We start from the raw sequence: 27340 nt of genomic DNA, 5'->3' as shown, positions 1-27340 counted from the left end.
ACTTTAGCTAGGTGTACCCAATAAACTGGACACTGAGGGTATGTGTGTATATATATACAGTATATATATATACTATTTTATACTATATACTGTCATATTGCTGTACTATACTATATATTATACTATGTTACATTATATTAGTAATTATTATTATAATGTACCATATTATACTATATTATTTACATTGACTTTACATTATATTTTATATTATTATATATTACTATATTATTCCTGAAAACCTTCTTAATGGGGACCAGGAAGTGGGCGGTCCGAACCATATTTGGAAGGTGTGTGTGTGTGAAGCAGTGAGTGCACTACCAGCTGGATACTATCGGGGGCGCAACTGAGCACCCTTCACACACACACACTGACTGGTGAACATGTCTAATGGGCCAAAGCTAAAAACTTCACAGGCACCTTCATAATGACTCTGGCATTCATTTAAAAGGGTTTTCCTCCTGGGGACCTGATTTTTTGTCCCCATACTGTTTGAGGTCCCCTGGACGTGACTGTGTAAACAGATCGATGTCCCCATAATGTGATAAATACCAGGACACACACACACACACACACACACAACCTTGTACTTTTATCTCTCTACCTTCATTGACATAATGCATTCTCTAGCCCCTTATCCTAATGTTAACCATCACAACTAAATGCCTCACCTAAACCTAATTTAAACACACACATACTCGATGAAAGGAAACTTGCATAAACCAATTGTCAGGTCAGGTTTATGCAAGTTTCTCTTCATTGTGTGTGTGGTATGACGGAGGTCACTGAGCCCAGCAGAAGGCCTGTGCTCACTGCCGCAAGCGAGCAATGGCCTCCTGCCTCAAATGCAGTCCCACTTCATATTAAATGATTAAATTAAAAAAATAGATTTAATTTAGTTTTATTCTATCTTAACTGATTTTAGTTTTTTTATTTCTTATTGTTTTGAATGTATCCTAATGCTTTTCTTCATTTGCCTACATTCTACTCAATATTAAAAATCAGAACCTGACAGGACAATGTTTTTCAGCAAATCCAGAGAAGACAACACCATCATTATCAAATCAGTTTATTTATATAAAAATACATGAAAGAACATGTATGCTTCACCTGCATGAAAGTGCTTTGATTACAACATTGTTAAAGATAATCGGTTTTGAAGGCCAAATAAAAATAAAAACAGGACTGACCCGACTAGACTATGTCACTACAGCTTTGTCAGATGCATAGACCCTTGTGCATGTTAACAGTGAGAGGACAGTTTGAGTGAAGGTAAAAATAATGTTGTATGCGAACGGCATCCTGAAAGAGAAGAAAGAATCCAATTCATCAGGTTTAATGGAAAAACCGCAGTCAGTCTAATGGTCCGACCTCTAATCAAACATATGGACTGCATTTCACGAGTTGTGGGTTCCACTGGCAGGTTCTAGTGTCCAATGATCTTAAGTCTTAATGCCACTGCAAGGGAGCACATGACAATCTGGGCACACTGTATATTTTTTTCTTTATCTTTTTACTTGAAAATGATCAGAATCCAAAATGAGTCAAATCTTGAGGATAACCTCCAAGTATGGCAACAATAAGAACACAAAACAGTACTATCAAGGAAGTTAAGAAAGTACAAGACAAAAAATACACTATTCAAAGTCCACAAACAGCAGTTTCAGAACATTTTCTTTAACTTTCAGTGACAGCAGTTGTGAGCCATCTGGGTGCAGCTTTAGTTTTTTTTTTCAGATCTCAATACTTCAAATGTTCTCAGGTCAATATTATCTCTGATGACTCTTTGGCATCGATCACTCTGAAGACTCCCACCTTCTCTTTCTTCATGCTCCCCTTTTCTTTGTCTGAAAATACAAATAAGTAAACAGTGAAAAGACCACAGTGGAATCATGGTCCATAAGAGATGCGAGTAGACATTTAAGACTGAATCTGGATTCTGGAAACGTTTTACAGAAATGACATTTTAGGTGTTTCTATTGTAAAACACAAAGCATGATCTGTTGTTGGTGGGGGAGCCAAAATTAATAGCAATCATTTATTTTGCAAGTTCCCTGAAAACTGCTCCTCACCCAGCAAGTCACTGCGATCCAGCAAAATCTCCAGGTCCTTGTCGCTTATCACCTTCCCCCTTGATGTTTTCACCTCTCTGAGTGGGACAAAAGTTACAGCCAAATGTTACTATCCATCCATTTTTAGTTCTTTCCATTCTCTAAATATTGAAACTTGTCAGAGTAGAGGATGATTTCTTACTTCTCAGTGCCTCTGGCTTTGAGCAGCTCCATCAGCTCATCCAGATCAATGCAGCTTTTACTTTGATTCAGCTCTGCCTTCCCACCTTTGAACTTATCTATGGAGGAAATAATCATCAAAACATTTGGAAAATGTTTCAGACTACCCTTGTGCTTGCAATTCAAAATGTGGTGCATTTGGTGCAAGATCAAACTGGTTTGTGGTATAGAAAATAATACAGTGCTCAAAAAAATTAAAGGAACACTTTGAAAACACATCAGATCTCAATGGGAAAAAAAATCATGCTGGATATCTATACTGATATGGACTGTGTAATGTGTTAGGAACGAAAGGATGCCACATCGTTTGATGGAAATGAAAATGATCAACCTACAGAGGGCTGAATTCAAAGACACCCCGAAAATCAAAGTGAAAAAATGATGCGGCAGGCTAGTCCATTTTTCTGAAATTCCATTGCAGCAACTCAAAATGGTACTCAGTACTGTGTATTGCCCCCACGTGCTTGTAAGCATGCCTGACGAGGGATGGTGTCCTGGGGTACCTCCTCCCAGATCTGGACCAGGGAATCACTGAGCTTCTGGACAGTCTGAGGTGCAACCTGGCGGCGTCGGATGGACCGAAACATAATGTCCCAGAGGTGTTCTGTTGGATTCAGGTCAGGCGAGCGTGGGGGCCAGTCAATGGTATCAATTCCTTCATCCTCCAGGAACTGCCTGCATACTCTCGCCACATGAGGCACATTGTTGTGCACCAGGAGGAACCCAGGACCCACTGCACCAGCGTAGGGTCTGACAGTGGGTCCAAGGATTTCATCCCGATACCTAATGGCAGTCAGGGTGCCGTTGTCTAGCCTGTAGAGGTCTGTGCGTCCCTCCATGGATATGCCTACCCAGACCATCACTGAGCAACCACCAAACCGGTCATGCTGAACGATGTTACAGGCAGCATAACGTTCTCCACAGCTTCTCCAGACACTTTCACGTCTGTCACATGTGCTCAGGGTGAACCTGCTCTCATCTGTGAAAAGCACAGGGCCTGCCAATTCTGGTGTTCTATGGCAAATGCCAATCGAGCTGCACGGTGCCGGGCAGTGAGCACAGGGCCCACTAGAGGACGTCGGGCCCTCAGGCCACCCTCATGAAGTCTGTTTCTGATTGTTTGGTCAGAGACATTCACACCAGTGGCCTGCTGGAGGTCATTTTGTAGGGCTCTGGCAGTGCTCATCCTGTTCCTCCTTGCACAAAGGAGCAGGTACCGGTCCTGCTGATGGGTTAAGGACCTTCTACGGCCCTGTCCAGCTCTCCTAGAGTAACTGCCTGTCTCCTGGAATCTCCTCCATGCTCTTGAGACAGTGCTGGGAGACACAGCAAACCTTCTGGCAATGGCACGTATTGATGTGCCATCCTGGAGGAGTTGGACTGCCTGTGCAACCTCTGTAGGGTCCAGGTATCGCCTCATGCTACCAGTAGTGACACTGACCCTAGCCAAATGCAAAACTAGTGAAAAACAGTCCGAAAAGATGAGGAGGGAAAAAAATGTCAGTGGCCTCCACCTGGAAAACCATTCCTGTTTTGGGGGTCGTCTCATTGTTGCCCCTCTAGTGCACCTGTTGTTAATTTCATTAACACCAAAGCAGCTGAAACTGATTAACAACCCCCTCTGCTACTTAACTGACCATATCAATATCCCAGAAGTCTAATTAACTTGATGCTATACTCTGATTAAAAAGTGTTTCTTTAATTTTTTTGAGCAGTGTACTAATCTACTGCTGCTGTGCATGGAGTAGTGGGGGGTGTCCCATTAAAGTGAAGCCACTCACTCTTGTGGATGACCATCTGCTCCAGCTTCCTCTTGGCCGAGGCCCTCTCCAGGATCTTCTGGTCGATAGTGTTGGCTGTGACCAGGCGGTACACCACCACTGGTTTGGTTTGCCCGATGCGGTGACAGCGGTCCTGAGCCTGCAGGTCTGCCTGGGGGTTCTGAGAGGGGAGGGAAGCATCATCACACACTGACAAAACACAATACATGTACAGGGAATATGTAGAATGGCAATAATGTTTATTATCCATTATTTTTAATCTGCACCCACCCAGTCACTGTCGAAGATGATGACCGTGTCAGCAGCCGTCAGGTTGATCCCAAGTCCCCCTGCTCTGGTGCTTAGCAGGAAGAGGAACACCTCTGGATCTTGGGAAAACTTGGTCATCTGGGGGAGAAGAAGATCCCGATGAAGCAGTAGCATGGATGTGTCATACTTTTAACAAATTAAGAAATCACAGGAACATCTCTCCATCTTCAGTAACCTGCTCAGAATGCATCACAATATGTAGAGTGTAAAGCATTTCTGCACAGTCTTCTTCAGCTTGTCGTTTAAAACTCACATTTTCATCTCTGTCTGAGTAGGACATGCTGCCATCCAGTCGGCTGTACTGGAAGCCCCGCAGGTAGCAGTAATCCATCAAAATATCCAAGATGGACGTCATCTGACTGAAGATCAGAACCTGGACCACAACAACCAATCAATCACACATACAAGTCAGAAATAAAGCAAAGGCAACAAACAGCATGAGCAGGACTGTTGACACACACAGCAGCACCGTGTCAAGCAGATGTAGAAACTCAATATATATGCAGGGTTCGTCCAGCTTTTTAAGAGTAAAATTCAAGCAGTTTCAAGGCACCTAAACCAAAAATATCCAGACTCTTGAAGCCTTTATCATCACATCTAAACGGTTACTATAAATGTAATCACTTCATTTAAAATATTAAAAGAATTTGGTTTACATGGGTGATGGTGTAGATGAAATCAAGCATTGTTCAAGGGGATTTTAATTCAAGCATATTCCTAACCAAGAAAACATAATTGTTCAAATGAATCATTTTCCAAACTTTCAAGACTTTGTATGAACCCTGTAAATAACTGCACTAACACATGCTAAATTCCTTTATTGCATATTTCACATTTGACATTGTCGGGGCTGGGTTACTGAATCCAGGGTAGGGCCCCAAAAATGCTCAGACGGTAGCTGGGAGACACAGTTGTCCCTTACCTGTTTGCGGGGCGGGAGTATAGCTAGGTTAATGGTTTCCACCCAGCAGGTAAATGTCATTAACTGATTCCTATTACTATACATTATCCACTACAAATACCAAGAGTAAAAACTCAGGGCTACTAGTCATTTTTACTGATGAGGCGACATGTCGTTAAATATTTGGTAACTGGTGTCCTGTTTCACCTTATGCCCCCTTTTCTTCAGTGCAGGCAGAAGTCTGTCCAGTATGAGAAACTTCCCAGAGCTCTGCACCAGCTGTTCATCAATCTGCAGGGAGGACAGCATGACGTACAGTATGTGAGGAAGGGAACACAAAGACACTTAACTGGCAGTCAAAGCAACCGTGCTTCTTTAATATCACTATTGAAAAACACTCCTCTGCTCAATTCCTCTTCATCTACCTTCATTCAGTTTGATTATAAATCAACATGTTTGATTCTCAGCAGGAATGGTACGTCATTGGGATCACTCCACAGTTAAACAGCACCTGTAGCACCAACATTACTATAGCAAAGAAATACAGGTGACTGTGCATTACCTTGAACTCCTGTGTGGCAGGGTCGAGGGGGTACTCCACCAGGTAGGGGTGGTTACAGCATCTCTTTAGAAGCATGAGAATGTTCTGCTGCTTCAGGTTGATCTGGGCATCCAGCGGAGTCTGGCGATCCAGCACTGGAGGGGAGCTGGAGGAGACCAGATTCAAAACTCACAAGTTGAGTAATGGCCTCCCCAGCCATCACAGATCTCAGCTGCAGACTAAAATCATTGAATAGAACTGTGTAGGCAGTGCTGACCTCTGCTCAAGCTCCTTATGGACCCTCTCCAGATATTTCTCCAGGTCATACGGTGTGTCTCCATCTGTTTCTCTGTAGTCCACCACCATTTGCCTGCGACGCTTTGGCCTGCCACTCGACGTCAATGCTACAGGACCCTCCGTCTAAACAAATCAAGAGAGCAGACACTACCATTATTAATCCCTCAACCTAGAGACAGTGATGTAAGTTAACAGATAGGACAAGGTTGCACTGATAAGGCAGAGCTTAGCCACCTATAGCTTCAACTGTTTAAGCACTGCTCAAATAAGGCAAGGCAGGTTTATTTGTATTGCACCTTTCAACAACACATTAAAAGACTTACAGACATAGAAACACAAAGCGATACATGAAATGTAAATAGGAATAAGGATAATTGTAACATATACTTCTTTCTGAGACCAACAGAAAACAGTTTTGATAAGGATCACTCTTTTAAACATGTTTTTTAAAGAATTTTGACCAAGAAATGTAGAGAGTGGGACTTCCACTTATCAGCCAACATACACACTGATATATCTGCAATAAGCCAGACGATATATTGGCTTGGCAAAAGGTTCAAAAGATAGATTGAAAAACATGTTTTAAATTTGGTATTTAACAACATAACTACATTATGTGGGGGCACTGGCCCTCCACTGTGTGACTGATGGAAAAGGAACCCACAGAGACCAATTTACAGTCCAAACCTGGTCACCATTTTAATGAATGCTACCTTTTCCTGGCCCAGCATCTTGCCGATGGTTTTGTCCACCACCGCGGTGTAAAAGGCCTCCTGTTTGGCCGTCAGAGGAGCGTAAACAATGATCTCCTTCTTAGGAGGAACCTCCAGGGTCACATCTGACTTCAGCCTCCTCAGCAGGAATGGAGTCAGAATCTGAAACAAGAGAAAACCTTGATGTTCTGATGGTCTCTGATGCTGTTTGTCTGGTTATGTTTGGTTTTCTTTCCCTTTGCTGTACTCAGGTCTCTCTTGCTAGTCACAGTGAGCATCTACAGAGAGTAATCACTTTAAGCACTCCTAATGACTACTTTATAAAAGTAAGTGTAATAGTCTCTCATGGTTGCACTGTGTGGTGATGGTTTGGAGGACTGACCTGATGCAACATGCTCAGGATGTTCTGCTCACGCTCAGCAGCCACCACACTCTCAGCCTCACCGAGGGTGTCGATGTCAAACCACGACTCAAAGCTACACAGCAAACATGTAAAAAAGAGGTTAAAGCTGAGTATTGAGTTCAAGCTGAACAATTAGCAACATAAATTAATCTTCAAGTACAATTTAACTGCATATACAGTAGGTATCTACAGGAGTGGTATTACTGCGATTGAGACATGATTAGCTGATGGCACACTGCGATATCAGCAAGACTGAAATCTTTGTCCCACTCTGTGTCAGACTGTACAATGAATGACTGGTTAATTATAGCACTTCGATGTAAATAGAAAAAAAAATCTATTTTGATGCAGACTGTTTTTGGTCTCTCAGTAAGATCTAAGAGCTCCGTTTGGATTGATGACCAAACATTTTAACATGTTCCTTTGGACAAGTGTCAACTTGCATCTCCCCCCAAAAAAACACAGAGGGTAGAGGTGAGAATGAGGTGGGCATGAGAACTTCAACCCTGCCCCATTTTCTATCCCTCATTGGAGGATCTAGGAGTTACAATAATGTACTTCAGATATAAGAAAGACAACAAACAGTATATAGCTGACTAATTCATTCAGTCCTCCCTGTTAGTATTGCTGCTGTTGGTGGTTAAATTAACATTAATTAAGTGCTAATAACCGTTGTCAAGTATGACTACGACTAGGGATGATAATTAACTTTTTAACCATTAACTGACAGTAAGAATTTTGATCGATTAATACTATCAGGACTACAGCACCCCTCATCAAGCTAATGACCTAGAGGCAGAGGTGGACATCTATATGAGAGATGATGCCCCCTCATTGGATAGTCCTGACCAATACTTCCTGAGGCTGGCCATACAAGCGAGGACATCGGTACCATCTGAGCAGGTATTCTCCGCTGCGGGTGACTGCACACCAGACTAACCCCACAGCATGTCGACACATTGCTATTTCTGAATAAAAACCAGTAGATACGCTGTTCATTTGTCAGCTGATTTTGATCAGTAATTAGTCTATTACAAAAGTCTGGCTACTGTTTGCTACGCTATTTATTTATATTACTTATTTTTCTACACCGGAGAGCTAGGCTATTACGCATACTAAATGTTCTATACAGCGGTCTCAGCGCTCATCAAAAGCATAAGGTCATTGGCATGGTAAGTCCAACAATAAACACAGGAACAAGCTGCGGAGGGCTGTCCATAAGGCCAGTAAGCCACAGGAAGAATATACACAAGAAGTAATTTATCCCACAGGCAACTGGCTACCAAAATTCCACACAGACTCAATTTAAATCTGTTTTTAAAAAGGTGTATTTGTATTTTATTACTCAGAGTACTCACACTCTGTGTCGTTGTTATGTGCTGTGTGTTTAATGTGTTTTAATGAACTGGCAGATGGGCCAAAGACACATTTTCAGCTTTTTTAATTAGTCTAAATCTAACAATGCATTTGGCTACAACTGGACACAAGTCCTGACTTATACTGTTTTATTTTCAATTTTCCAATCCTTTCATATTTTCTAGTTCTGCTGTAGAAGTTTAGCTTAATTTGATCCAAAAATGAAGAAAAAACAAAACACATGTGATGGAGTTCTTCACATGAAACTGTTCTGTAGCCGTCAGTAATCAATAACTACAGGGATCACATGGTTCCATACCTCTTGAGGTCATCAAAGACCTCCGGCAGAAGGAAGTTGAGGAGGGACCAGAGCTCAGCCAGGTTGTTCTGCAGCGGCGTGCCTGTCAGCAGCAGCTTGTTGTCAGTGGGCAGCATCTTCAGCTCCCGCACCAGCCGACAGTTGAGGTTTTTGATCCTGTGGCCTTCGTCCACTATCAGGTACTTCCACTGGAATCGCTAGAGCAGAAAAACCGGCATGGCCCGGCTTCTTATACAATACTCATAAGGCTGCAACTAACACACTTTAACTCACTTTAACACAAGTCAATAAGTGTGCGTCCTGGTCAGAGTTTAGTTGGAAAAGCTGAGCACACCATGGAGCTGCTGGCAGCTCTTTCAACCGAACTGGCGTCTCGTTCATAAGTAGTTCAGCCAACTTCTCTAACATTCAGCACTGGAGCTAAGTGTGTCAGAGCAGAAACAGAAACAAGACGCTCTGCCCTGTTTCCATCACTCCTCTCCTTCACATTTAGTTTTATAGGTAAGGTAAAGTAAGACTCTGTTTTAGGGTTGCAAATTTCGTGCATTTTCCTTAACCAATAGTTAAACACGTTAATCAATAATCGATTAATAATTGAGAAAAAGACGAGCGTTTAGTATTTTATTAGTTTAACTTTCATTTAAACAATTCTAGTGGCACACCAGTTATGTGAAACATTATTTCTCAACGTGGCTAGTAATTGTACCTTTTGAGTGGATACGATAGCCCATTCAGCAGCTCACAAAATCCCTCACAGTCCACCACATTTATAGTAATCATGTCTTTTTCCATCATAAAGCAAAGCCTCTGCACGCACATCACTACAGCCGCTTGCAGCTAACACTTGCATAGCCAGTCCAATCTCCACACTTTGGAGAAAGGTCTGGCTCAACGCAGTCGTTCTGGGATAGAGAGGGAAAAAAAACACTCTGGTTGGTTTGTTTTTCTTTAAACCAATCACAATTGTCTTGGGTGCTAAGCCCAGGACCCAGCGACAGGGCCCTTGCAAAATAGTGTCTGGGGGTAACTTGTTTTGATGGAACATTTGCAACTGGGAAAGCCAGCCCTGGCATTTAAATGGTTAAATCCGCGCTAAAGAAAACGCCACATAAAATAGTAATGTGTAATAAATGTGACTATGTAAACACTGTTGAAGACAAACATAACTTGATCATCAGTGTCCTGGAAGTGAAGCCTTCCTACACTTTAGGTCTGGCGGAGCTCACTAGACCTGTTAAATCAGAATCAGAATCAGAAATACTTAATTGATCCCCGGGGGGAAATTATGCTCCCTTAATTTCTGTCATATATACAGTGTTAAAAATGTTGGATATTCCTCTTAAACGTTACCAAAGTTGGAAAACGTATGTAAAAGTAATCCCTGTGAGCCAAAAGCTCATTCTTCAGACTGCTCAGAACGCTCTGTTCGCTTTTCGTGTCTACTTCCGTGAGACGTAATACATCCCTGATCTCCTCAGATGGTCATCGGCTCAGGGCACAGCAGTGACAGCATGCCCACAAAGAAGAAAAAAGAAAAAAAAGCACACCCACGAAGTAGAGGGATGCTCATCCACCCGCCTCAGTCTGTTTGAGTTATTGGGCTGCCCTGCTCAGGACTGCTTTTTACTACTACTCAGGTTGTTCAGTATGTCTCACAGAAAGAGCTTTTTCTGTTGTGAAGGAAAGGAGGTAGGTTAGTAGGTAGTTTCTTGACGGACAGATGGCTTTACTTGTTGCTAAAGTAATCGTTAACTACTGCTAACTGTAGCTGCCGTTCGCTAGTTAGCTGTGCATCTAGCAGTCCTCTTAGCCATAGATATATATCTATATCTATGCTCTTAGTTAGCTGACTCTAACCATCTGACTCTCAGAGCCTGGGACTGAAAACCTCCTCCTCCCGGCGGTCCAAAGCTCCTGTGCTGGCGGGTAAACACCACTTATTTGATCTGTGAATCATGCAAAGCTACTCTAGTGGTGTCCCAGAATAAAGATATAGAGCTGGAAATGAGCATAATAGGTGCTCTTTAAAACCACAGACTTTGAAAACAGTAAGGTGCAGTTAGTGGAAGGGGAAGAGAACATCGACTGAAGTAGTCACCAGACTTATCCCAGCAGCCTACAGCCAGACAAAGCTAACACCACCAGGATAGTTTGTAGGGAGGACGGTGTTCCACTGTGTTGCACTGCAACAGTCGGGCGCTGACTTGTTAGGTGGTACAGTGACGTACTGGAGTTGTATTTTAAGACTGTGTCGCAATATTTACATTGAGCATTATAATTTTTTTAATAGTGTAATGCTCCCATGCTGCGCTACGTTTTGCCCTCTTTATCTTGCTTCACTGTTTCCCCATGACCGCTTCTTCCTTCCTAGTTTTTCTGAACTGCCATGGTGAAGCACGCCCTCTTGTGGCATAATATATGTTTAATATATGTGACCTCCAGAGAAATAGTACACAAAACATACATTGTCGGTTAATACATTCTTAATCGATTAAATTCTTAACAGCAACTAATTGATTAATGATTGATCATAAACATCCCTACTCGATAAAAGTTTATAGCCTGTGAACAAAAAAAAGTGACAAAAAGAGGTTTGACTTAGGAGCTTCTCCACTGATGATTCGAATCATTGACATTTAGGAGGCAGCCCTTCAAGGGATGGAAGATCTGGGATTTTTGTTGGTTTGGAATTCTTATGTATAAATACTAATTGGGACAACATTAAGTCAATGAGGGAACAGTTCTTCACTCCATATAAAGTGTAAGGAAAAAAGTGTGGGGACCACTAAAGAAATCGCCCAAAGTCTTTTTTTCAGGACAACCTAACTACACACAAAACTTGCTATGAGTACAAAAACTACAATTGCAATATTATTTGACAAATATTTTTGTACTTGTAAAACCTGCATGTTTCAGTCATATGTACATTGGTGTACTGTTACACTGTTTGTTTAGAAAGGCCGAGCAGAGATCCTACCTGTAGAACCTTTCTGTCAATCATGGAGATCTCAAAGGAGGTAACAACCACAGGACACATGCTGAGGGGCCCCTGAGGCCTGCGGATCTGCTTCAGCAGCTTCGCCCTCTCTTGCTGGGGGCCGTGGTAAAGCAGCACAGGCACCTGGACAAACACGACACTGCTCAGACTGCTGAGCTACAGCACATATTAACAGACTCAAGTCGGCCAGTGTCATTCACTACTGATGTGACAGAGCACAGCTGGTTAATGAGGTTTCTATTTGTAATTTTTTTTTTTTTTAAATCAAAGTTCAGAGAAATCGTTTCAATGTGGCGTGAGACTATTTTACTTAACAATAAAATCCTGTCGCATCTTCAATGGAACTTAAGTGAAAACTATTTCATTACTGTGGTCTTCACTGGTGGGTTGTATGCATTTTAGGGACCAGTCAGACAAGAAAGTCATATAGACCTCCACAAGCCTGATGGGGGGGTCATCTCAATTATACGTCCTCCTACCTCCGGTGCGAAGCGCTTGAATTCGTTGATCCAGTTGGGCAGAGTGGAAAGAGGGGCAACCACCAGGAAGGGGCCCATCACTTTCTTTTCTATCATCATGGCAATGTGAGCGATGCACTGGATGGTCTTTCCCAGTCCCATCTCATCAGCCAGGATCCCATTGATGCCATTCTCCCACAGCATCTGACAGCACAGAGGGGACAGCACAGGCATCCAATGGGTTCTACTGTTGCAATGATTGGGCCTGTTCAGTGTTTAATGGAGACCAGCATGCCTGGCTGACATAACATGACTGAATCTTCAACACACACTATTATCATCATCATTCACTTGAAAAATGATATACATATACTAATCTTGTTAACAGACACTTTCCACTCTGGTGGGGAAAGTCAAAGATACTGAAAACACTGTTAAACAATCAAGTATCTGCCGCTTTAATTGCACACAATGAAGATCATACGGTCCAGGGGGGCAAAAGTGATAAAAGTGCTACTTTTCTGTAGAGTTGACGTAGGGTTTCCGCCAGTGTATTGCAAGCCTGGTGGCCCACTGGGCCTGAATTGACCCCCCCGCCAAGCCTAAGCATTTGGGTTTTTTTAAGCATTAGATATTTTTTACTACAGTTACAGTGGGCGGCTCTGTTGGAAAGCTCACAGCGAAGTCAGTGCGTTAAAACGTGAATGAACTATAGAAAACAGCAGGTCTGAGATGAGTGTTCTTTACCCTCTTTTACTTAAGAGTGACAGTCAACACTTGACGCTTCCAATCGCATGCTATCGTTACCTAGCAACCTTAGCAAGCTAGCCAAACAGTCAGAAACAAAGATACCTCCTTTGTGACATTTAGGGATAATGTCAAGGAGGAAAGGTAAAAGCCAAAACACCTTAGCAGTCTCTTCTTCATCGCTATCACCTCCAGTATTTGACCGTCTGAAAAAACATTTGCGGTTCCAGAGTCAACAACGTTAGCCCAGCCTCGGGTCGGAAAAGCGGCCGACAGCTGGCAAATACCTCATTCTTGGTAGAACCGAGCACCCCGTACCTGTTGTTTTAGCCGCGTTACCGAACGTAAATGCGTTTACTTCTACTTGAAGTAAACAGAGTCACTGCAGACTGCATAGTTTAATGCTGTGGCAATACTACTTTGCTTGCTTTTACTTACCCAGTCAGAGAGGACATAATTAAAAGTAAATGGAATGCATCAAGTGCCAATTTTTCCCTAGGCCTTAAAGTGATCAGTTTGGATTTTTGGAGAGTGCAAAAACTTTGATATTATTGATTGATTACACAACATTCCAAGACTGTACATTTTCAGATACTTTGTAAGAACCTGCTATAGTTGATTTTTTTTTTTTTTTTAATGTCTGTTGAATAAATGACTGCACATTACTTCATAGTCATTCAAAAGTCATCTCATGACACTTTACAAATAGAGCAGGTCTAGACCGACTCTTTATAATGTTATTACAGAGACCTAACAGTTCCCACCACGAGCAAGCACTTTGGCGACAGTGGCAAGGAAAAACTTCCTTTTAAGAGGCAGAAACTTCGAGCAGAACCAGACTCTAGATGGGCGGTCATCTGCTTTGACTAGTAATTTGCTAGTCATGTCTTCAAATCTCCTGCACCGGCTCCGTCAAAAGATACTTGCCACCAGGTCTAACAACTTTTCTGGGGGAAACCCTGTGACAGGAGTCGACACTGGGAAACCTAACGGTGGCACTGGCTTACATAAAAAACACTGTCATACCCTGCTGGTGTGTGTTGCCCTTCAGAGTGCACTATCCTCTACATTTGTTATTGAGTTGTGAAGGACCTCTATGTTTACCAGGTACGGAGGGTATAACCCTATACAAATGCATTATGGGAAATGCAGGATCCAGTGTGATCCAGTGTACTAGAAACTAAAAGTATCTAAAAAATATCTCCGTTGCATGGATTTAAACCACTTTGCTCATCAGTCTGTGGTTTTCTGTAATGTTTTATATATCTCTGCTAACATCATAACAAATAAAGAAACTTTTCTGAAATAAAATATTAACCTTGAGGAACAAAAGCAAAATTGATATTTCACACGTTCGTGTTTCGGTCAACATCTTCTACCTACACTGATCATGAGATGAGATGCGTCAGGATCTGGGGGCTGAGCTATTCAATTCTATTTTACTTAGATAGTGCCAAATCATAAGTCATATCATATCAAAAGATATCTCAGCGCACTATATCCTGAGGGCATCCCTGCTCTCCCTTGCAAGTCCCCTCACTTTATGCAAGTGCAATATTACATTGCTGGAGGTTTAATAGAGATGTGCATCAAAACACACAGTGAAAGACATCATGGGAGATCTATGGCCTCACTTTCTGCCAAACTTTGATGAACTTTAAGAACATGTTGGCTTAAAGGGTTGAGTTTCAACGTGCTCAGGAAAAACGGAAACTCCATCTGCTGATGGAAGTGCATATTATATGATCAAAAGCTCCAGAACACCTACTAAATAAGCCTTGAGTTGAGAGTTGTATGGTCAAGAAAGAACTTTGAAACTCAAAACTGTGCACTTGGCAAAGGAACAGAGAGAATCAAACAAACAAACGAATAAATAACCATGTTGGTCAAGCACTACTGACCCTCAGCCACTCGATGCCTTCGATCTGGTACCACCTCATGACCCCTCCAGTGAAGAGCTGTGGCTGCTGGGCAGGGACCGGCTGGCCATTCACCTTCCTATGAGGATGCAGGAGATGCTTGGCGTTGTCTCGCACAGTCTCCGACAGGCGGTTCTTGATGTCTTGGTTGGAATCGCTCATCTTCTCGATGTCCTCAGCTTCTAGTTTCTGCTGGGCCGGGGCCTCGTCCTGATTTCAAATGTTTGATATATACACATGTATGGGTGGATGTGTTACATTCAGTGACTAGTATCTACTTTTCTATATTCAGCTTAAAATCAACTGTGTCCAAACACCCCCATTCCCCTTCGGGATCATCAAAAGGTCCTGACATCTCATCTACCCAGAAGAAGAAAAAAGTTTAATAAAATGAACATTACCTCTTCCTCCACTTTTACTTTCTTAGCTTGTGACATGATTTCCTGGAAGACAAAACCAAGCAGAACCAATGTGAGCAAATCAGTAAATAACAAATCAGCAAAACAGACAACAATTCAAATGAGACCTTACTTCTTTAGACATGACATCTGCTATTTTGTAGTCTTCATCCCTCCTTCTCTTCTTTTTATCTTTTTTCTCAGGCTCTGCGCTGCTTGTGTTCTGCATCTAAAAGACAAATATACTTTTATGAATAAGGTTAAAAGAATATTCTAATGCTAAGCTAAAATGTTTTTTCAGTATAACTTCCCTCACCTTCTTGGCCTTCTTCTCCTTTCTGAGATTCTCCTGAAATGGTTGACAGAAAAGGTGTTAGTAGTGATTCAGCCTGCAAACACAGTGCAGGTAGCTACTGTTCACACATGCTGTACCTCATTCTGTTGTTGCTCCATTTTAGTCAGCAGAAATTTGGAGTAGATGTTGCTCTTCTGAAGCAAATGCTGCAGTCTCTTGAACCGCATGTCATGAGAATCCCTCTCCCATGATTCCCGGGCCTTGTGGTGAGCGTTGTGAAATAATTATATATTAATGACAGAGACTGTGCTGGACAAGATTAGGGCTTTTATTTATTTATTTAATTTATTTATTCTAAATATTAGTGCCAATAGTATTTTTATATTATGATATTCTTTGTAGCTATACCAGAGTGACACTGAGGAATGTGTTCTCCTATAAATGCCTTATCATTTAACAAAAGAAGCCAAACTTATTAACAAATGTTAAATGTTGTCTAAACACAAGGACTTTGTCAAAATAACACACAGTGGGAGATTATGAATCAGAGCTGACACTTGATCCTAGCTTTGGGGACTTGATAGTTTGAGTTTTGTGCTATGGGCGATTAAATACTCAGCCCCAGTTTTAAAAATACAGTTTCAAAAAGAAAAAGAAGGGAGAACACACTAAGTGAGACCATTTTAACACACACCCTGAGGAATTAATAAGCAACACACCTTTTCCATCATTTCCTTTTCTTTCCTCTCCCCTTCCTCCATCAGCTTCTTCTCTTCTTCCACCATTTCCTTAGTGATGACCCCATCAGATGTCACACTGTCAGATTTCACTTTGGCATCTTCAAAGAAACAACAGTGGTAGTCAAGCTGATGGCTGGGTCATCACCATATCAGCTTTCATTAGATATGACATGACATGACATGACATGACATGACATGACATGATACCCTGCTCCTGCTGGACAGCTGTGAGGACATTCATGAGATAAACTACATAATTCCCTCATGATCTCAGCCTTAAATGGTACGACAGTAACACTTCATTAATTAAACTTGGATTAGCTCATGGAAATCCCCCAGTAAGGTCCTTTGGAGCACCTGGGACTCATAGACTGGGGTCCTTTGTGACTGACCCTTTGCAGCTCCAGTCTCCATGGCTGTGCCCAGCGGCTCCTCAGATTCATCTGGTTTGGGGCAGTGAGGGGAGGCACTTCGACTTTCTTCCTTCAGGCTGTCAAGCATGAGGAAGAACACAAATGAGATCCAGAGGTTGAACTTTCCCTGCTGGTTTTACAGGAGGCAGAACTAAGTCCATTCACACGTCTGATACTTGGAACTTTTCCATCAGTTATAAGAACATGACTTACATTTACAACACGCGGTGGGTATTTAATAAATACACACACACAATATACTGCGACAACTTTTCCCATTTCCCCTCAAGACTTTTACTTTCTTGCAGTGTGGAGAAGGCTTTCAGCACGTAGACCTGCGCACGAGGAAACTAAAGTATGAGATTTACACTAAGTGATTGAATGAGACATGAAAATCTCAATGAGGACATTAACCCTAACCGGTCCATTCTTTAACAGGTAGCTAAGGTATTTTTCCTAAAGTTACGTTACATTGTTAAACGTTAGCGTACACCGACACATTAGAAAATTTGAAGCAAAACGATTTAACTTACCAGCTCATTGTTGCCAACAGCAGAGCAGACGATGAGGCTAATGTTGCTAATTCAAGGTTTCTAGTTAATTATAGAAAAGATATTTTTAGCTCAATAAAATTGCAACTTGTCGCGAGTTACACGAGCAACTTATTCAAGCAGTCATATAGCTAGCCTAACTCTCTGGAGTAGCTGGCCAAATGAGCTGGCTAGCGGTTATCAATTTACTTTCTGAGTGTGCAGATAGCGTAATAAATTCCAAAAACACTGCCTTATCTGAGACTGTGCAAAAATGTAGAATAAGGATGGTTAGTACACTGCAGTGAGCACGGCGTGAGTCCTGGCCCTCAGTGAGCAGCTACAAACACGAAATCTGTGTACAGCAGATTCCGGCAATACCTTTCAAAATAAAACTACTTACGCGAACGTTAGACCGCAGAACACGCTCGAGAGGTTGCGATTATTTTATTTTAAAGGTTAATCTCTTTACTTCCGCCATCTTCTGCATGAATTCGGCTCACTTGACGCAGCTGGAAGTTTTATTGTGGGCGGGGCTATTCCATTTCGCGCCAGTTAGGACGAAACCACTGCTTGTAAAATAGGAGTGTGTATAGTATGTAAATAGTATAGAGTGTAGACATTACAGTATTCTAGAAGTAAATACGAACATCGGAATAAAGATAGCAATCATTTAGAAATGAACTGAAACAATTATTACCACTACAGAGCATTTCATGTACAGAGACACCAATTTAACAACACAGCCACCCCTCGGAGTGGAAATATGTGCCACACCTAGCCTGATATTCCCCGCGAATGTAGGTGGCCGGTAAAGGTTTATCCATATAGAGTGTCATCATATTCCACTCTGGTTTTGAACTATTTGTTATTTATTTATTTATTTCCCAAGGCTTTAAAGAGCTATAAACAATAAGCAGTCAACCTCTCAGTTCATATTTTCGTGCATGGTTCTAAAACCAGGCTGGAGATCCTTGACAAGGTGAAACTAACAGGTAGTGGTAGAGGAAGAATTCCATTAAAAATTAAAATTTAAATTTAACTCAATGCAACCTCAAACCTCAGAGACCTGCTAGTGTTTGCAGGTGCCTGACCCTGCAGAGCTTTATAAGTGCAGCAGCTGATAGATATCGTTGTTGTCTGACTTGGTGATGTTTTATTATGCTGTTTCAGTTTTGTCCTCTGTTCCTATTCATTCTAGCAAGGCTTGTATATTTAGAATTGATAGTCAGTGTATGCACAAGTGTCAGTCACACCCGGTAAGTTCAGACTTTGCGTACTAAGTATTCCATCTATCTGTCCTATCCTTTTCATAGTAACACACCTATAACAGTACTTTAAATCACATTTTGTATCTGCTTTTGGCCAACACAATTTGATTTGATTACAGGTTTCACTCCACCAGAATCAGAAATACTTTCTTGATCCCTGGGGGGAAAATGGTACTTTGTTTAAGACTGGGGGAACACACTTGTTTTAAAGGTTTCTGGGAAGTCTGGTCAGATGGGGGTCAGTGCGTTTCTCTTTAGTGATGTGTTCCATGCAACATGTAAGACATCAGTGATTCAGTCAGTTGTGTAGACCAGCAGACTGGAACTCTGTGGGATTTCCAGTGAAATCTGCTAACTTGGATTCAGTAGAAAGTGGGCCACACTATCATTTTTGAATAGAGGCTAACTAGCTAGTGAGTGGCTTGCATGTCCACATACAAACATTTAAGGCCATTGTGTTGAGATCTAACCTTTATATAGAGCTGTACAACATCCATACAGCAAACACTGGTCCCAGAGTTCCTTTCAAACTGAATTCAGTTGCCTTTATTATGAAAACAAGAACATTGTATTTTATATATGCAATTCTGTACTGATATTACACAGCAATTGGCAAACAAATCCTATGTAATTGGCAGTAGATTTGCCAAATGAATGTAGAATAAATAATTCCAACAGGTTTTCTACACATCTCACAAGAATCGCAGACAGGTCCTCCCATTTCATACAGTCTGGTTGTACAATATTTATTCAGTTGTGTTACATTTTTTAAGTGTTACATGTTGAGCAACAAACTTGTCTTCAGCCACACATTTAATGCAGAGATAGAGTCAAGAATATCCCAAGAATGTACTGAACACTACAGAAGTGGCAAGTCAGATTTGACATAATATATACATAATGTTTATGTACATATACTGTTGTACTAGACTTCATATGCTGGACTGTGAGACACTGCTGTGCAGAGGTTGGCGAGAAAAATAAAACACCATCAAATCGGGACAGACGGACAGACACATGCTGATACAAACAGCAAAGTAATCACTGAAGGAAAAGAGAAGCAACAGAAACCTAAATGAAACCGATTCATTTCCCAACCCCGCTGTAGGAATGCAGAGAAACAGAAACATTCTCTCTCTCTCTCTCTCTCTCTCACACACACACACACACACACACACACACACACACACACACACACACACACACACACACACACACACACACACACTTCTCATGAACCTGCATTCAGAGGGCCAAATAAAAGAGTAGTCTCTGAGAGGCCTGAGATAGGGGGTGATGGGGAGTCAGAGTGGGTCGAATGATCACCTATCTGTAGAATTTGTCACCAACAACAGGACAGTATGACAAGAAGGATGCTTTATTTGTTTTTGGTAGTGCGGCTATATTATGTACAGTACAAATACAGGCAACTTCATCTTGTTCTCACATAGACATAGACAATCATGTCTTCCCTGTCCTGTCTGGCTGTGTTGGGCTTTGATGGGATGAGTTTGAGGGGGATGGCGGCCAGGCTGACAGGCCTGGGGGGGGGGGAGTGGAGTGGAGTGGTTTCTCTCTCAGCAGCATCCTCCTGATGATGGCTTGACAGTAGTGCCGGGGGTTAGCTTCACATTGGGCTTCTCCCCTCCTCCGGCTGTGGCCCCCGGACCCATCCTCTTCTTGATTTCAGCAGCCATGGTCATGAAGGCCTGCTCCACATTGGTGGCATTCTTGGCGCTGGTTTCCAAAAAGGGGATGCCCAGAGAGTCTGCAAACTCCTGGACACAATGGAGGAGGGATGAGAGGACAGGAGTTTTTCTGTGATTTTGTATTTTTGCAGTAGTACAAAGCAAAATAAGAACAAGAACATACTAATCACCAAATGACATTACGGGCAGCAGGGGTGTGTTTATCCTGTGCACAGCTGTATCTAATAAGATATTGTCTATTAACCGTTACTGAGGTAAATGTGACAATTAGGGATGCTGATAATTAACCATTTAACTGTCAACGGACAATAACCCTAACCCATTTTGACCGATTAATACTATCAGTTAAACAGTTAAAAAACATATTATTAATAGCCACTATGTTGATCCTGGGAGACGACTACACCCACCCCTCATCAAGCTAATGACCCAGAGGCAGAGATGGACATCTAGATGAGAGACAATTTCCCCTCATTGGATACTCTTGACCAGCGGAAAAGTATTCAGATGCACTTCCCAAGGCTGGCCGCACAAGCGAGGATATGTAGGCCTGGCCTGTTTATTTTACTTTAGGACTAATTGAGGTCTGAAAAATTAGACTAGGTTGCATTTTGTTAACCTGTTGGCTGATTTTGATCAGTAATTAGTCTATTACAAAAGTCTGGCTCCTGTTTGCTCGGCTCGTTATTTATTTAATTAAGTTATAAAATATTTTTCTACACAGGAGATCCAGGCTGTTATGCCTACTAAATGTGCGATACAGCGGTCTCAGCGCTGGAGGATTCAATGTGCGTCTGCCTACGACTTGCGAATCCTCAAGTTCTGCTGTTGTTTGTGCTGCAATTGCACATGTAAAAATACAGTCTTTAAAAAAACAACAACAACAAACAACATTTGTTGTAGGACTATTGGTAATTATTGGGCCACAGACATCCGGCTATTCTAAATAGTACATTTTGATCTTGTCGGTTAACGGTTAATGATTGGTTAACGAGGGTTGGCTATCGGCCAGGAGAAAAAATTCTAAATTAGCATAGTGACCTAGTGACAATTGATCATGATATTAATATTAGGAGATATTGCATGGCCCTAGTTTGGAGCCAACTGATGTCCAAAACAATAGTTACATATCTATAGATTCTGACTCTTCCACTGTGGGAGAAGGAGTAGATGTCATTTTAATAATGTTTTAACATTTTTGGGGAAAAACTCTGTAAGAGTAGGAGGTCTTTAAATGGGAAGAAGTAGAGACAAAGCATGCTGTTTAAATATGTGTGTCAGCACAGATGTGGGGGATATAAGTGTAACAGCATATGAAAACCCCTTTCTGAAGGGGGGCTGCATTTGACAATTTTTGGACCTTTCTGAAACAGACATCTGCCAATGTACCCACTTCACATAGTGATTGGTCAAATGTGTGGAGGTGAGAAAGTGGGTGGGGTTTCAACTTCTCTCTCAACCTCTCCTTCTTCATTCAAACTACTCTGTCTCGCTGTTGCACTCAATTCATAGACTATCTAGATGGACGATGACAGCAGGCCCTTCAGAAAAAATGTAAAAACACTTCTGCCTTTAGACCACAAACAAGTTGATCGGAAGCATGCTGAGGCCTTAAGGTGAATGGAATTTTGTTTGTGCTGCTAAAAGCACATTTAAAAAACTCAGCTGCAATTCCATAAATCTTTTCAGGTTTGCTGAAGTGTAGCGTGAGAAAGCGTGTAGCTCTGGGTAATACCTACACACCCTCAGCTGGGACCAGCCTATTTGAGTTTCTCATTTTAACCCTTTAACACAGAGTGCGTCGTCGGCGACACGTTTGTTCAAACGCACTTTGGATTACCGTAATTATGTCATGGTTTGCGCTATCGGAAAAATTTGGTTTCTGAAAGCTGAGACGTTGCGCTTTCTGAAAGCTGAGATGTTGCGCTTTACAGCCAATATGGTGTCATTACGGTAATTTCACTTGCGCCTCTCAGTCAAAATAAGTAAAAAGTCAGAGACATGTCGTACTAATGCCAAGACGCTCACTCCCTGCTAGCAGACAGGATAAACCTCAGAAAATAAGGGAAGAACTCACAACAAAAACTGTTGGAAGTTGGAAATCGTTAATATGCAACAGCTGTGTGTGTGGCACCTTACCTTTGCTGTTGTGTAATCCACCACCTTCTTTGTCGTCAGGTCACACTTGTTCCCAACCAATAGCTTGTTGACATTTTCACTGGCATAGCGGTCGATCTCCTGTAGCCACTGTTTGACATTGTTGAAGGACTCCTGAGACAGGAAACAGATAAACATCAGCACAGAACTGGTCCTGCTACAGGACAGCTTTCACAGAGCCAAATTTAAGACTTGTTAATGCAAAGTTGAAAAAAAGAGGTGCATTAAAGCTATACTGTATACAACTCGATGTGTCACTTAAAGTTTCAAATATTCATATGAACTGGCTTCAGCAGTTGCAGCCAGTTTCACTAGCCATGTTGGCAAACCAGTTGCTGTATATCCTCGGATACCGTAAGCAGTATGTTCATGCTCATTAGTTGCAAATGGATACATTAAGTTTGCCAAGAATATGAGCATGTTCAGTGAATGCCGCACTTTTAGCGCATTCATGCACAACACTGGACTTCTTTATACCTGAATGCTATCAAATCACATCATGCTTTATACATATTGAAAAATTATTTATAATACATGTGCTATCAATCAATATACAACTGCTGAAAGCAACTGAGAGACTCATTCTTGTGAAAACATGGAGCAGAGAGCCTAACCTTAAAAACAGATGTATTCCTGCCAAATATAGACCTGACATGCCTCACATAACAATATTTCTAGAGCAGCAACAACAGACCTGGACAGCACTATCTTTCAGTAGTCTAAAACATCCACAGTAAACATCACATTTTCATGTTTGCTTCTCTGGCTCAAATAGTTATGTAATAAAATCAGACAGTGAGAAATCCATTGAGGAAGAGACTTATTTCCCTCGTCATACACCAGAGAGCAATGATTTGAGTAAGGTGAACACTAGTTTCTTTCTCAAAATGGTCTTTTACACTTGTTAATAGCATACTACCTCTGCACTTATGCACGCCATGCCCAAACGCCCAGCTTTGACTGAAAGTAACAAGCAAGTTCTCTGGGGGTTGTTTAAATATCTAACAGTGTCATCTAACAGGGTTCCAGGGATATCCCATCAAGATGAGGAATTATTTGAATGTAATTATATCATTATCTGAATCTCAGCTCATTAGAAACCGGCCAGTCCGATTCTGCCTAGCCATTGTGGTAGGCAGATGGACGGACGTTCCATCATTAATAAATTAATGGACATGTCTTCTTGAGACACAATCTGATCTGCTAGTGTAGAAACAATTAAAACTATGAGTTCTATTAACAATAAATCATGTGGTGTTATACTGACCTGGTCTGTGACATCATACACTACAATGATGCCATGAGCACCTCTGTAGTAGCTGGATGTGATTGTACGAAACCTCTCCTGACCCGCTGTATCCCACTGTCAAAGGAAAAAGATGAATACAGTTGAGGACTGGATTTGAACTGACAATGACAAAGACAAAAGCAACACACTTTTATACAGCTTTTAATGGTCAATACAAATGTTATTACATTACAACATTTTTCGCCAATAATAAATATCTTTAAATTGGACCATTCATTGGATAAACTTTTAAGTAGCAACACAAATTCTTGTATTAATACTTCCTAACGCAATTTTATTCTTGTAAGTGGGTTGAAAAGCCACGGGACATTAAAATGATCAACTTCATGCAGCAGTGTCTCTTGTATCTACTCCTAACATGCATATTGCCATTTACTTAAAAAAAGAAAAGGCTGCTGGTATTCCATATTTTTCTTCTTCAACAACAAATCTCATGTGCCTAGCCAAACCAGCAGTGAATCAATGAGGCATACTGTTGCACTGGGTGACGTGTTCCTTCATTACCATGAACACACCTTCAATGCAGTTAATTTGGACTCAATCCCACACACACCGTCCTGCTGCCCCAAATGTGGATTCATCCACCACTGAAAATAGTCCCCAACAAAACAAAGTCTCTCCTGTTTGAGTAACATTTGTTAAAAACTACAGCGAGCAGCTGTTTTAGGAAATTACTAGCCTTTTTGAACAGTTGACTTATCCTCTCATGTTTCCATGGTTCTCCTGTCCTGAAAATCTGACTTTCTGAGTGAGCCATGGTTACTGAAGGACACTGATATGAAAGCACTTTGCAAAAAGTGAAGCAGTAGGTTACTTACAATCTGAAGCTTAATAGTCTTTCCATCTAGTTCTATGGTTCGTATTTTGAAGTCCACACCAATAGTGCTAATGTAACTTTCTGTGTATGTGTCATCCTGTAGAGAGAAACAGAGTCAGAGTTAGATGGCTCACACATCCTGTTCACTTCCTGCTTTACTATACACACACACACACACACACACACACACACACACACACACACACAATCAGTACCAACAGTCACTTCTAGCACTTGTGGGAGGTAGCCCTTCAAATATTGTAAGACTGAATCCTGCTGAAACAAAATAGAGTTAATGTAAACATACTGTATGTGTTGAATTTTGGGGAAACTTACGGCAAATCGGAGAAGAAGGCAAGACTTTCCAACACCAGAGTCACCAATCAAGAGCAGCTTGAATAAATAGTCACTGTGAGGGAAGGGTAAAAAAAACTAGTTAGAGGACATTCAGAAATTGTTAACCAAGTGGGTGAGTTACAGATTACCCATTTAACTACATAGACGGCTGCCATAGTAAGGGCCTGGGAACACACAAGTCCTCATAAGGAAAGGAAACATTCAGGACAATGCTGAGCTCAGCTACATTTTCAGAAGGAAGTGCAGGAAGCCAGCTCATCATCTGATGATGAAGCCAGCTGGAAGGACCAGGGAAAACAGAGGAGCCACATGCCATACCTCTCTATTCCACTTCTGTTTCGTTTAATCTGATTCATGTTTATTGAGCTGATATAACTTATATAACTATATTGAGTAGGAACTTAACCTAAAAATTTACTTTACCAAAAACTAGCAGTTAAAGTAAAAGCAAAAGTAGCAACTGGCACTTGACAGTGTACCTTCTGTTAATGCATCACCAGCATCAGTAGAGGGAAAGCTGTAAAATTTCATTCTCACACATCAGCTGAGCTTGGTAGTCTGAGTACTATTCTGCCTCCCAGGACTGTCTCAGTTCCTCTCCTTCTATAATAAATTCCATTCACTCCCTCTTCATTAAACCTGGGACTGTGGACAATGGCGTCCTTATGCAAGGCTGACCACTCACTGTTAAACAGAAGTCTGACAATGATACCAAGTTGACCAAAAACAAGAATTTGAACAAATCTGGAGTCCAAACTAAGTAAAGAGTCAACTATGTTACCTTACTCAGCACACTGGTTTATATTTTAAACCATAATGTGGGTTAAAGATAACTCCTCTTCATTTTGACACTGACTCTCATTGAGTAAGATACTCTTGGACCTTCCTAGGAGTATTTCCTCTCTACTAAGGAGGTGAATCAGGGGGATGGGGATCAAATATCACTGTTTAGAGTAATGACAATATAAAAAAGGACTATACATTTTTTTTGATTTTAGAGTAGTAGTGTAACAGCTTGTCAAACAACGAAAAAATGTATGTGAATGGAAAACCAAAGACAGACAGAAAGCTGAAGTGCCTGATTGCTCAACGCTGTTGTGGTCGAGGGCTTGTCCTGTGGCATGTGACCTACACATGACTGAAGGCTGTAGAGGGGCTGCTTCAGCACTACTGGACCACATGACTGACAGCTGAGTCGTGCTCAACACCAGGTAAAGCGTACAACGAGTTACCTGGACGTAAATAACGGGTGACTGCTGCTACAGTGTCTATTCGCTAATAGTATGCAAGGAAATAAGTAGCCTATCACAATGACACACACAGACATAAAGACTACCATCGGCAACAGGGTGAGAGTCTTTCAAAAAAGATATAATTTAGGGAACCCTTGTTGTCGAGTTAGCGTATATTAGGATTTTATGAATTCAGTTAGCTAACATCAATTCTAGCTGATGTCGCAGATAATAGCGTCCTTTAGCTAAATTACTGTTGGGCACAAAGAGAGATGGCTCGCGTTACAGTTAGCTAGCAGTCAAAATTCAACAAGGAACCATTGTCCTGTATTTACATCTCAGCGTGAAACGCACCGAACCGAAACCAGAGTCACAAAAGCTACTGCCGCTGGCCCAACAGCTGGCTACCTATGTTAACAGGGATACAAGGAACACTTAACCTTGTTGTTTGTTATAAATATCTATCGACTCATAGGTGTTTAACACACACACTCCACTTATATCCCTGGAAAATGTTCACAGTATAACATGCTTGGTGGGCATTACGGCTAGTGTCAGCTGATGTAAGCCGCTAACTTAGCTCAACTGCTAATATTAAGTTGTTTTCTAGCTAGCCAAAATGTAACACAATCGTCTGAAGTATGATACTTACTATTCGGGATTCATTGTTGACTCGTTGTACAGTGTATCCTCTCGTGAAACGTCTCTTTCCCCCTGTATAAAGATAAACAGCGCTGTTAACTTACGATACCTGAGCTGTGGCTAGCTTAAACTGCTCCCAAAACCACGGCCGGCTTGTTGTTTCTCGGTAAAAATCCAAAATGGCTGCAACTCCAACAAGGAAACCGCTAACATTAGCCAGCTGGTTAGCTAAGTCAGGAATAACACAAAATACGAGGCTTGGTTTTACGGATACCTTGTCCTTTAAAAAAGACTGTTAACTCGTTCTACAGTCATAAGTCTAAAGCGAATAAACAGGGGATATGGGCAGATGTCTAGCTAACTGTCCCCTTTCTCTCCTTCTTACTGAGTGTGTCTCGTTACCGCAACAGCGAACTGTCAAGCCCTGGGAAGGATTACGT

At 41.6% G+C, this 27340-nt stretch overlaps 2 protein-coding genes across 3 annotated transcripts; both read right to left on the bottom strand.

Annotated features, from left to right (window-relative positions):
- Positions 1-1667: 1667 nt before the first annotated feature.
- Positions 1668-15641, bottom strand: hells (helicase, lymphoid specific). The gene is made up of 17 exons (XM_070916314.1): positions 15562-15641; positions 15432-15473; positions 15013-15240; positions 12386-12568; positions 11886-12029; positions 8909-9105; positions 7213-7306; positions 6831-6992; positions 6098-6234; positions 5842-5986; positions 5487-5570; positions 4632-4751; positions 4340-4456; positions 4070-4229; positions 2251-2347; positions 2070-2146; positions 1668-1844 (listed from the first exon to the last, which is right to left on the bottom strand). Exons 1-17 carry the CDS (start codon positions 15571-15573, stop codon positions 1756-1758), a joined length of 2088 nt encoding a protein of 695 aa, XP_070772415.1. The 5' UTR covers positions 15574-15641; the 3' UTR covers positions 1668-1755.
- Positions 15642-19392: 3751 nt separating this feature from the next.
- LOC139294421 (ras-related protein ORAB-1-like) lies at positions 19393-27295 on the bottom strand. Of its 2 annotated transcripts, XM_070916316.1 has the most exons (7): positions 27175-27210; positions 26911-26972; positions 25006-25078; positions 24671-24766; positions 23811-23906; positions 22526-22657; positions 19393-20455 (listed from the first exon to the last, which is right to left on the bottom strand). In XM_070916316.1, the coding sequence occupies exons 2-7, from the start codon at positions 26922-26924 to the stop codon at positions 20255-20257; spliced, it is 612 nt and encodes a 203-aa protein (XP_070772417.1). In that variant the 5' UTR covers positions 26925-26972; positions 27175-27210; the 3' UTR covers positions 19393-20254. The 2 variants fall into 2 exon arrangements, with proteins under 2 accessions (XP_070772417.1, XP_070772416.1); XM_070916315.1 differs by having other exon boundaries at positions 26911-27295.
- Positions 27296-27340: the final 45 nt, after the last annotated feature.

The sequence above is a fragment of the Enoplosus armatus genome, chromosome 12 (assembly GCF_043641665.1).
Source record: "Enoplosus armatus isolate fEnoArm2 chromosome 12, fEnoArm2.hap1, whole genome shotgun sequence".
Classification (NCBI taxonomy): Eukaryota; Metazoa; Chordata; class Actinopteri; order Centrarchiformes; family Enoplosidae; genus Enoplosus; species Enoplosus armatus.
The sequence above is the reverse complement of the archived record's forward strand: the minus strand, read 5'-3'. Positions and strand labels throughout refer to the sequence as shown.